Source organism: Accipiter gentilis, chromosome Z, assembly GCF_929443795.1.
Source record: "Accipiter gentilis chromosome Z, bAccGen1.1, whole genome shotgun sequence".
NCBI lineage: Eukaryota > Metazoa > Chordata > Aves > Accipitriformes > Accipitridae > Astur > Astur gentilis.
In genome coordinates, this window is record NC_064919.1 from 57,624,972 (window position 1) to 57,637,357 (window position 12,386).

Below are 12,386 nucleotides of genomic sequence, written 5' to 3' on the forward strand. Positions count from 1 at the left end.
CCCAAAACCTGCAGGTGCTTTTCTGAAAGGAGACTCTCCACCACTCCCCAAAGCTTCCACACCAGGAGGCTATAAGAAGAGGATGCATTGCCTATGCAGGGTGTTTCCACATATATAGAGGGTACATACTCAGAATACTATGTCAGGAAAAGCATCCTTGGACTTAACACTATTTTCATATATGGTTTGGTCTCTTGGTGGTGAATAGATGGCAAAATAGCATCATCAACCCCTGCTTAGTTGAATCTGATCCATAAAAATAAATAATAAATAATCCCCTGCTTAGTGTGTTTTTAACAGTATACTCCCAATGCAGATAATCCATAGTTAAGAGCACGTTCTTGCAATCTCAGCACTGTGCTAAGCATTTATTTGATTGGAAGAAGACAGTAATTCTTGCCAAAGCTACAGCTGAGCCACTACTGAAGATAACATAAATCCTAAATTCAGCTGGTTTTGTTTTTCTTGCTATAGCTGAAGGAACTGGATATTCTACAGTGAGGATAGGATGGTAGGCTAACACAAGAGTAAAGAGAGAAATTATTTATTTAGAACACATTAGGAACACTGTTCACAGTACATCATAACAGGCTGACTACATAGTGGGATGATCATAAAAGGGTGACTTAAAGCAAAGAAAAGACAAAGCATAGATTATAGGCTAGTTGTGGAAACTGGTGGGTCTTCCCTCCCATAAGCAAAGCTGTACGAATAAAGACTATCTCATACTATTTCTGCACAGGTAAAAGATTGATTTACTCAATCTGTGCATTTTCTTTATTTTGTATAAACATACCAATACTTAGATTAACACTTCCATACAGTTTACAATGTTTAATTTAAATACAGTATTATGTCTCATTGACTTGTTGACGTAAGGTGCAATTTATCAAAACCTACAGTAAATATTTTCTTCTTCTCTTAATCAGTTCTCTTTGGCACGCTTCTGGTTTATTTAAATACAAAAGTGTAGGATTCAATCGAGTATGTAACACTGCAGAAACTTGAAGGGTTTTTTTGTTAGCATGAGTGCAATTTAGGTTTACCACAAGCTTATTTACAAACAAAGAACTGTATATGAATTTCAGTTTACTTTACATAGAAAATGGCTATCAACTTTAATGTGCAAGGCAAAAAAAATTTGTTACAGCAACTCCTCCCTTGAGAGAGTGATTTTTGCACCATGGAAATCTTGTATAAAATGTTTTAGAAAATGGAGATTTCTTACAAGGAAGTTCTTGGTGCTTCTTATCCTATAGCAAGCCACCTGAAGACATGACTTTCTGTGTCCAGAAGATACAGTTTAGCTGACACGTTGGCACTGTAGTAGCGTTGCAGCTACAAACTTGCATGTTCAACTGGCAAACCAAACCAAGGAGCAAAAAACCAACCAGTCTGTGTAAAAAGTGTAGTGACAGTGGCTTCGTTCTAGAAAAAGGTATGCTTCCTATATTCTTGATATTATACCTGTTTTTATTCCAAGGAGGAGAGGTTTAGAATTTGCACTATGCATTGCTATATCATCTGTTTTCATCTTCATGACCTCTGCCTTCTTTTGGGCTGATTAATATTTGGTTAGAGTCAAAGGTGAACAACAGTAAACGGACTTATTTCTGCTTCTGATAGCGAAGTACTAGGAGGCCATCAAAGTCGACCTAAATCAGTGAAGCATCACTTTACAACAACTCTTCAAACGCCAGAAGAGCAAACCCACAACAATCTACATCACATCTGAAGGCCAATCGCAGCAGCTGGCATTCATGTGAAAGGCATGGGGAAACCTAGCTACATAAACACTGGAAATCCTTGCATGCCCATTTATTTCACAATTAAAGAACAATGAAACCCTGTTCACAGTAAAACACTTATTACAAGGCCTTTCTGGTCTCTTCCTTCCTGAATCACCCAAGTGGTATCCTCTCAGCTGCAGAAATGAGTATTTTGGCACGTGATCAAGTTACAGTAGGTGTCAAGTACAGTGCAATCTGTTCAGAAGGCAAGGATGTTAAAAGGGATTTCATATAGGTGCTTTGTAATGTGGGTAAGATGTGAACTGCTGTGCTACTCCTGAGTAAAACGTGTTTGGCTGTTCCAGTGAAGATACCCATTTATGAGCATGCTGATTCCAAAGAGGCAATTGATAGCCTCAGCAATAGTGTATATTCTAAAAAAAAAAAAAAAAAAAAAGTATTTTACAACTGTCTTTTTCTTCAACTTATCAACAAGGACTAAAAGTGGTGAGTTCAAATTGTTGGGAGAGGTGATGAGAAGGGGGCAGAACTGGTAAGGAGAATCAGAGTCTGTAATAAATCAAATGCATGTGAGATGCAATTCATTCTCAATTATCCTTTTAAGCTTTTTGAGATATTGCATATGGCCATGTCCTTTAGTGTTCCTGTTCTACCTGAAAGCTACTGGCTTTAGAACTGAGATGTCTGCGTGAAGGATATGGTGTCAGACTTATCCACGGCAAAGCCTCCATTGATGTACGATTTCTTGGTCTCTGTTTCATCGTTATCAAGTATTGTTGTTTCCAGGGCAAAAGGATTGACTATGTTGACTTCAGAGGTGACATCCATCTGCTCCAGCTCCTTTTTAGAGAGCTTCTCCACTATCCCTGTACCAAAGGCATCTCCCAAGACATTCACCATTGTTCTGAATCGATCCCTATGGAATAAAAATGTTGTCAGACAAACCACTCTGTAAATTACTTAGAAAATCCTTTAGTAAAAAGTAAGCTACTCCAGCAAACGCAGAGCTGTTTTTTTCCCCAGTGCAGATTTAGTGTAATTCTCCAATTAAAAGAAAAAAATCTTGTAGAACAAGAAATAGAATTTTCCCCACAGGTATTTGAAGAAACCTGGAGTCACCTTCATAACAAATTAATTTGTACAGGGTGTGCAAAACTCCAAGTCACATCACTAGTCTGTTAGAGCAGTAATCACACTGCTGTGCATAGCCTTAAAAAATGTTGTAGGGATCACTTCTCAGGCCCTGAAGTATGCTACACAGCTTGTTCTCTTTGTGATGAGACTGCTTTTGTTGGGAGAGAGACTATGGGGTGCAGCAGAAAAGTCTGCATTGTGCCTTTTGTCTTTCTAACAGTCATTTCCTCAGCCAGAAGCTTGGCTAGCCCAGTATCTTCAGTATTCTGGCCCAAACCCTGGAAATGGGAAAGGCTATCTTCTGTTAGCTTCTCATTGTTAATGGACTGAAGTATGAAATCACATTGAACAAGTCACTTAGAGGAATATGATACTTCTGTACAGTTGATTTTTCTCCCAACAGGAATGTGACTTGCAGGCCTTAAAAATCTGCCACTACTTGTCAGAGGAGCAACAAAACCAAGCAATATAGCAAAGTTTGAAAATTGGTGTGGGAGTAAGGTAAGGACAGTGGAAGGTCATGCTTCCCTGTTTTTCTTTTCAGCTATCCAGCACTGCAAGGGCTTTGTGGCAGAATGAGTTGCTCTGCCTGTGGAGAGATGTTGAGGTGGATATACTCACAAATAGAAGGGACTGCAAAACCAAAAGTGAAGTAAATGAGCGTGTCTTATATACATATTCGTCAACTACAACTGCTGATCTCCAGTGCTAAAAAGTGCCCATGTATTCTCCATGTTCACAATACTTCGATTCTATTCTCAAAATTTTTCTATTCTTCTTTAAAAACATGGAAGTACTCCTCAAGCCTATGTAATAAAACCTTGGTAAGTTCAGAATTAACTAGAGGATTGTTAATGAGCCACTAGTAGCGGGTTGCAAAATAATACATATTAGGCAATAAGTACAAAAGGCGAAAGTGTTAATAATCTACATGGCATCATGATGTGCATTCCATCTGCTGAGGTGCAAAATGCACTGGCAATGATCCCTGGTACATGAAATTAATCTTTAATTTGCTTTACACAGCAAGACACTTTAATCTGAAAAATATCTCAATTAGAATCAGAAACAGCTTGAATTCTTTGTCTGTTTCATGGTGGAAAAGCTAGCTTCCATGTATTTGTACTGTGCCTAAGAATCACATAAATTGTGGACTTTCAAAGTGGAGATGAGATCAGATTTGTAAAACTATGATTTCTATGAGATGTCTCTGTGCTACACATTGTTAGGTTGTGGAATGCCTCCCCACAGGACTTGTGGAAATCTAAAAGTTTATATGGGTCCCAAAAGCAGTGAGGCATTCATGGAAGAAGAAGAAATCTCTTGAGAACTGTTTCAACAAAACCCACTTCTAGCTTAGGAATTCTGTGAGGTGCAATTTGCAGAAAGCTAGTAGAGTACTTTGGGAAAAGAACCAATATACTTTTGTTCTGTTCTTACACTCTTCTTCAGATACCTGTTCTGAGCCAGCAGTTTGTACTCATCTTCCCCATTCTTAGCGAAATTAAATGCCAACTGGGCAAAGAAGAGAGCTGGAGAAAACAAAATTATTGTGGAACATAGCAAACAAACCTATTAGACCCTGTTGCAGATAGCTGATGGGGAGAATGTACTGGAGCTGTTTTGTTTGGAGCAATTAATGCTTATAGAGAAATTGAATTCATTCTTAGATCCATTGAACAGCCCTGGTTTTCTGGAGATTGGCATATCTCTCTACAGCTTGCAAAATTGAGTTATATAATCAAATAAATTATATATATATCTGTGAAATACATAGATTGCTGCCAGATATCCTTCAAGAAAATGATTGGAAAAGGTGGGGGAGGAACAGGAATGCATTTACCTTGAATGTAAATACAAGCTTAAGAAGAAGACATGCAGAGACTATGAAATGATTAAGATCTCTTCACTTATGCTAATGAATTACCATGCATGCTGAGTTGCTGCAGGTGAACAAGACCTTGGTCTGAGCACTAAAGCTCACAGTTTAGGAGACAAAAAAGCTGAATTACAACTAAAGATATACTCCTTAAGTTGTGAATCCTGTTGCTCTCTCAGTGAATCATGGGACAAAACTGAATACTGATGTCCTTCTGAACTCCAGAATACACTCTGTGATTCTCTGGGTTTTTGCAAAAGTAGCAGAGAAACATCTCTGTATAAGTTGAACAGAAAAGATTTCTGGTGAAAATGCTTTTCTCCAGAGAGAGCTTCTTAATGGGACTGAGGGATTTTGATGTGCTCTGAGGTGAGATGGTTGGGCTCAGGCACAAGGAATGCTTTCTGAGCTTGCATGTGTGTGCTTGTTGATTAAGGGGATGGGTCTTTAAAAAACTGTTAGTGAAGAAAAGCCCTAGCAACGTAATGCTGGCAGCAGGCAGCACAGACCCATGTACATACAGCCTGCCACATGTGTGCATGTGGTGTCCAGAACCAGCTTTTCTTAGTTCATGTTGTGCTCCACTACCTATTCACCAGTGTATGGATTTTATGTGCTTTGTGGAAACCAGCTTGTGGCTACATTTCATTTTTATGAATGGCGTACAAATTTAGCATAACATGGTGGCAGCTGACACTCCAGAGGCACTCCTAGGTACTGTCAAATTTGTTTTCCCGAGTATTATGGTCATGATTTATTAATGCTGTGGCCACTATTTTAAGGTTGACAGCACTTCTGGATGTGAGATTATTCACTGCCATCCCATGCAGTGGGACTTCTTTCAGAATTAAAGCCACTACTGCATTCAACTCTATATTGAATAAGCCTGGCCATAAGAAGAATCTTTCTCCAATTCCTGCAACAGTCCTAAATTATTTTGTTGCTTTCTTTCTCAGACCCAGATGATCCCACACAACTTATGTAAACATTAAAAAAAAAGAAAAATTATTGAATGCCTTAAACTTACAGAAGCCAGTCAACTGCAATGATCAGAGTAACATCCTCAGCAGGCAGGCCAACAGCGCTCAGTACAATCACCATGGTGACGAGTCCGGCTTGGGGGACACCTGCAGCCCCAATGCTGGCTGCTGTAGCTGTGACACTAAATCCCACATAAAGCCCAGAAAAGGCATTCAGAATACATGTTGCTCACAGAAAATCTATTTTTCTGGCACAAATAGGCTTATTTCACTGCAAGAAGCAAGCCCAAATGTTCCAGTTTTCCTCCTCAACAGTATCAACTCAAAGTCTGGTGACAAGTTTATGGGACAAGTCAAGTATAGATACTGTTATGGTTACACTGCAGAGTAACAGGCAATGCATGACTAACAAGCAAACTGGACTGATCGGAGATAGAGGCTGAGTTGGGTTTGTAAGTGTTTGCAGTGGAAGAATAAAGGCAATTTCCAGAATGATGCTGTATACCAGCTGCATGTCCTGGCCCATCCCACCTCCTCATCAGGTTGCACAGGCAAGGCCTCGGACCAAGATCTGAGAACATTACTTTCTGTGCTGTGAATGATAGTTTCAACTTTCCCATGGGGTATCCAAAGTTAATGTACCATTCATTAAAAAAAACCATTTCCAACAAAATGCATGAGATAGCTTTAGTCTTACCTGATGGTAACTATTTGGCCAATATCCAGTTCTAAGTCATTCAACTGTGCAATAAATACAGCTGCTACTGCTTCATAAAGAGCTGTGCCATCCATGTTGATGGTAGCTCCAACTGGAAGAACGAACCTGGTAATTCTTTTGTCGATGAAGTTTTTTTCTTCCGCACAGCGGAAGGTGACAGGCAAAGTTGCTGAACTGGCACATAGATAAACACATAAAGTAAGCACAGGCAACAGCATATCGTTTCCCTTATCTTTCCTTTTCCTCAGAGCCTGATCCGCTCTAAGACTTAGGATCTAAGGCAGGCAGGAAGGGCGCACCATGAAAAAGCAAATTAACTATCTCTTCTAATTACAGGAAGAAATAACAAAGTCTTAGTTATCCTCAAAATAACATAGTAAAACCGTCATGATGTACACAGTCACAGAAACAGCGCCACAGCTTAAACTTTAGCAAGTCTGTGACTAATGAACTGAATGGCAAAGAACTGTCTCCTCCTGGGAGAGGCAGGCTGTCATTTGGTGTAAGGCCAGCACAATCTATAGTGCCCCTCTGGGTACTACAGAAATAATGATGAAAATAATATTTCAACCTCCAGATGGTTGAGAATTGTACAGGTGAAATCAGGGTATGTAACAAAGTAGCAATAAAATCAGAGTGCAAACAATGCAATTACTACTAAGAACATTACAGAAAATAAATGTTTCTTTTGTTTACCTGGAAGAAATCATGAGGGCTGTCAGAAGTGCCTGCGCCATACCCATGGCAAACCGAAAAGGATTTTTCCTTACTATTATTAAGTAGATCAGTGGCAGAATTATAGTGGAATGGATTGCAAGTCTGCAAAATAGAATGCTCTAGTTAAACAAATGGATCCATTTGAAATGCAACTCACAGCAAGCTGCAGAATTTTTTTATACCAAAAATCATAATCAGCAACTGAAAAGAGAAATTTTAATAGCATTCCATTTTAACATAGGAAGAATCTTGTCCCTCAGAATCCCAAACTGGCATTCCTTATAGCATCCAGAGACGCAGTTGCCTTGCTGCTTTCAGAAGAGACAAAGACATAGGCAAGGGAGACTCTGCTTGCTGCAGCTTTTTTTTTTTCCACCTCAGACTCTGAGTCCTCTGACACTTGCACTATGGCTCCTACTTTGATTTTCCTCCTCTGTGACTGCTAACATGTCCTCATCTGGACACCACAGCCATTAGAAGTGAGAGGGTGAAGATATTTAGTGGCCAGAGCAGAGGCACTGGGGGAAGTCTGTTCCCTCATGGTGACCTGAATGAGACATAAAGACTGAGAAGTGTTGCAGACAATGGTGGGTGAGAGCTGGTAGGGCTGAGAATGTGGAAGGTCATGAATAATAAAGCTGGGAAAAAGGTGAGAGAGAAGATAGACTGGAAAGGGAATGTAAAAGAAAGGAAGAGGAGGCTAAGACACACCAGCCCTCATTCTCTTGCACATTTTTCCTGATAGGAAATACAAGAAACATGTTTAAGATAACTTGTAATTCTCAGGATGAAGCTTAAGAGGAGGACGATAGACAGCTATAGAAGATGCTGATGAACAGAACGCACTGCAAACAGACAAGGTCAAGCAAATAAGGTTGAAACCCCAAAATATGGTGGGAATAGCAGTGTTTAAGAAACAAAGACAAAGAAAGAGCACAACTTCTCCTGTTTGCCAAGAGGTGGGAAAAAGGGTATTCTCACAGGGTGGAAAACGCAGAACAAGCACCTTTTCCCTGCAGCCTAATGTACCCTTGTGTGTACATTGTCACATTTGCTTCTGTGATCTGATTAGAACATGCTCTCCCTGATGGTCAGTTTTCAGAGAATGTGCTGCTCTTAGCCCTTCCTCACAATACCCTGAGCATCACCCACTGTAGGCCATCCCATAAGAGACAGAAAGCTGCAGAGATCTACCCTACAATCCATCGGGGAAAACTGTGGCATGTGCAAGGGAGTTCAGTGGAACAGAGACTTTTTATCTCCAGGGATGTAAAAGTAGGCATCCTTACTATATACAATCTTTTTGATGGCACGTGGGAATCTACTTAAAATTGTTGTGCCTGTCAAGCTCATGGTTACCAGCTAAACAGGAGACTATATATGATGGTAGTTTACTTTGCAATCAAAGTACTCTGGAGAAGGCACTGTGTCTTCACACACATCTTAAGGAAGATAAGCCCTGTCACAGTACAAATAGTAACCATTAATGGCTAAACAGTCATAAAACTTGCTATCAGATCTAAAACTGTAAAACTTGCTATCTGATCTAAAACAGAAGTCAAAGGGCAGTAACAATCCATCCAACATATTCTTCCTCTGAGTTAATCGGAGTTAATAACATAGAAAACCTGCAGAAATGATAGTGTCATTCTATAAATGACTTCTACCTAACTAGTGGTCATGGTCTCATTTATAATTTATATAGAAAATATTAGTCTCTGATTTACAGTCTCTTGGTAAACACCAACATTTGCATCCTTTAAAAATTTGATTTCTTTTCCAATTCTAAATGGAAACTCACAAAAAACCTGCATTATGCATTAGACAAACATAACTTGCACTCATCTCTGTAACATTTGCAAAAGTCATGATTCAGTGCTATTTCTGGAGCTGTAATTTTTACTTGGAAAGTCATTATATCTCAAATGATTTTTGATCAGCTAGTCCAAACATACTGGCTTATGCATAAACCAAAACAACTCTGAAATAAATATGATTATCTAGCAAAGATTAATGCAGAAGAAAGAGATCCTTCTAGACTATTTATAGAGAAGTTTGCATTCAAGACTAATATATTACCCTTCTCTCTGCTTGCTCATCAGAAAGCGTGTGAATGATGTTTGAGGAATAGCATGCATATGCATAAAGTGGTGGGAAGGAAGCTCTTGAACAACTCTGAACCTAGCCTCTAGACAAAACATGAATAAATCCTTAGCATACTGAAGGAATTATAGGACTGGATGCTAAGGCAATGAACCAAGACAACCTAGAAGTTATGCTTCACTGAATTGGAAATAGAAATTTAAATGCATTTAACTTGTTGGGACTGTAAAATCCTTCTATCTATCAAAAGGGTTCTTTGTAGGATACTTTCAGAGATATATTTATAACCTATATGACTTGGAACAGTTCAGTTGCCCCTTCTGAGGCTGCACATGTGCAAGGCTCCACATTGTGCAGGTGTAACTGCCTCCACCCAGACTGTTCTACACAGCCAAGGCTCTAGAAAAAGAATAGAAAAAAAAGTTTTGATGCTTGGCTAAGTTATTCAGATAGGAACTGCTGCTTTTGCCACTTCACCAGCTACCTTTGCGTTAAAGAAGTAACTAACAAACAGTGCAATTCCCAGGGCTTCTTCTGATGTCAGCTGCTAGCTCTGCACTGTGGTGGGAAGGGATCAGTTTCCTCTATGGCATCATTTAGCGTGCACTGCAACTACTGTGCATTTGTACTGGGCAGTGGAGCTGGTCCCATGGGGGTTCCCAACTGAATCCAGATATTTGTGTATTTTCAATAGGCTGGCAACTCCCAATAAGATGTAACTCACAACCTCACCCTTTTCCAACTTCTAGTATCTAACAGAAGTATTACTACTCTCAAAAATACAATGATATTACCTTTTTCAGCACCAAACTGAGAAGATGAAACAACAAACACAAGAACAGCCTTTGCTTATTTTTTTTTAAATGCAAGGCAGTGACTTTTTAAACAAAAATGTGCATTCAGCAAACCATGCATTCAAAACATCCTCACACATCCTCACATAATTTTCACTGACTAGAATTTTTGTGTCTGACCTAGAAGAGGCTGGGTGTTGTAGATAATTGAGTTGTAATCAACTGAGCTCTAAAAACTGCAAGTGTTTAATTTAATCTTTGAGAAATTACATACCCACTTAGTACTGTAGCCATATAAAGGCCCAGTTTACGAAAGATTTCCCAGTCCTCAACTTCTATTATCTTCCCAGCAATTAAAAACACGATACCAATGGGCATATACCTAGAAAGCAAAAATAAAGCAATTAAAAATGCATTCTGAGAAATATGGCATGCTCACAATGGAATAATTTCTCACACAGTATAATTTTTTACAACAGATGGAAAGGTTTTTTTACATTCTATTACACAACTGAAGATTTTTTTATATTCTATTATACAACTAACTTTATTCACTTGCAGCAAGACTGCAATAGAGGTGATGAAAAAAGATTAGAAAATCAGAGTAAATGTAGCCCTATGCATAGTCTAACAAGTGCTGTATGACCTGGTTTCACAGAATACAGAGAAGTTGGGAAGGGGTGTAAGCTTTACCCTACTGCAGCAAATGTTTATGCATAGCTATAAGCTTACTTGGTGGTGGAAGTTTGCAGGGCTGAGACCAATATCTGTGCATTCTGCAATCACACACAGATGGGAAAGGTCTCCTGTGCTTACAGCAGCTGCCTTGCAGCACTGGGGGCTACATATGGGCCTCCTGCACAGAATAAGAGTGATTTTAGTATCTTGGGATAGTACAGTCATCAGTGTGTTGCTCAATGGAGGGGTCCCCATCCCCCAGTAAATTTACACAAGGCCACGCCTTACAGACATGAATAGCTACATGGGCTACTGCCTACAGAAAACTCAAGGCAAAAATCAGGACTTATGCTAGCATCAGCTCCACTGCATTTCTTTTAGTACCAGAGAGCAGGCTGTCACAGAGACAAGTTGCCACTTCAGAGCTTTGAGTAGTATAAATTAATTTATAAACTTGTGAAAATATAAAATGTATCTATTTGAAAATATAAATTATAAATTTATAAAATGTGTGAGTGCTATGTCACAAATAAAATAGTACCTTGTCCCTGTCCAAAGCAAGGACTCCTAGCTCCTTCTGAGCCCTGAACTGGGTAAAAGCAGAACTAATTCCTCACACTACCAGCATCAAACTTTACCTTATTCAAGACAACTGCTCCCACATCTGTAGAAACACAGGGAGCCTGTAGCCACAGCTTCAGGCACGTACAAGACACTGGAGAGTCAGCTTATGGGTCAGATCCTGTATTTGTAGCATGTGCTAACTCTCAGTTGTCATTAGCAGTAATTTGCTGCAGAGTGAGGCAGCCTATTTCATGGGGCTGTAACTCAGTTGGGGACTGAACCAGCTGCCTAGTATAGGACAAGCTGCAGAAACTAATTTACATTTCTTTAAAGGGAGCAAGAAGTGTGTAACTAAACCTTGGACAGGTTTACTGTTTTACAGGCATCTCAGTGTGCTGGGATGGAAGAAAAATCCATGGAAGGGACAGATCTGATAAGCTACTATTTGTGTGAACACATGGATATGAGCAGAGTATTGTAGTAAATTGCACAAGGTGCTCCATATGTAGGATCAAACTCTGGAAAGGATTGTGTGTGCTTGTAGTCCTGATCCTGTAATTGTGATCTCCATGGACAAAACAGCTGTGGAGTCCAACCAAACACTATCAGATGAGTTGCTACATTATTAATTTGTTTTTCCTGTCTGACAATATTATAAGAGAATATTGTGAGAACATTGTCTCACAAAGCCTATTAGCAGAAGGTAAATGATGCTAAGTTGTATTTTGTATACCATTTTGGATTTTGCTCTGTGCTGTGGCTTGTATATTAATTTATATTTCTAAAGGAACTTAGCTCCAAGGACAGCTATCCCGTAACATAATGGCTATCAGGGAATAGTGTTCGAGACTGAGAAGGGCATGTGGGTGTTAATGCTTCTACAGTCCTCAAATCACTAGGGCAGTTGTACTGGTTTGATATAAACTTCGAGGAAGAATGCCTGAAAAACTCAGGTTTCTTGTGTACCAGTAGGACTGTTTCTTTAGTATACAGTAAGTGGAAGCCCTGTCTCCGGTTTCCTCAAAAGGATCAAATTCTGTAGAAAGGAAACTTTTTACCAGCCTTTCT

General features: G+C 39.4%; 1 protein-coding gene across 2 annotated transcripts in view; it reads right to left on the bottom strand.

Moving 5' to 3' along the window:
• Nucleotides 1–596: 596 nt before the first annotated feature.
• Nucleotides 597–12,386, bottom strand: part of SLC1A1 (solute carrier family 1 member 1) — a 54,031-nt gene continuing 42,241 nt past the window's right edge. The window contains exons 8-12 of one of the 2 annotated variants that reach the window (XM_049795840.1): nucleotides 10,351–10,458; nucleotides 7,159–7,281; nucleotides 6,442–6,636; nucleotides 5,792–5,926; nucleotides 597–2,164 (exon numbers count right to left, since the gene is read on the bottom strand). In XM_049795840.1, coding sequence (XP_049651797.1) covers nucleotides 2,062–2,164; nucleotides 5,792–5,926; nucleotides 6,442–6,636; nucleotides 7,159–7,281; nucleotides 10,351–10,458 — 664 coding nt within the window. In that variant the 3' untranslated portion in view covers nucleotides 597–2,061. Of the gene's footprint in view, nucleotides 2,668–5,791; nucleotides 5,927–6,441; nucleotides 6,637–7,158; nucleotides 7,282–10,350; nucleotides 10,459–12,386 lie in introns of both variants that reach the window. The other variant, XM_049795839.1, reaches the window with a different exon arrangement.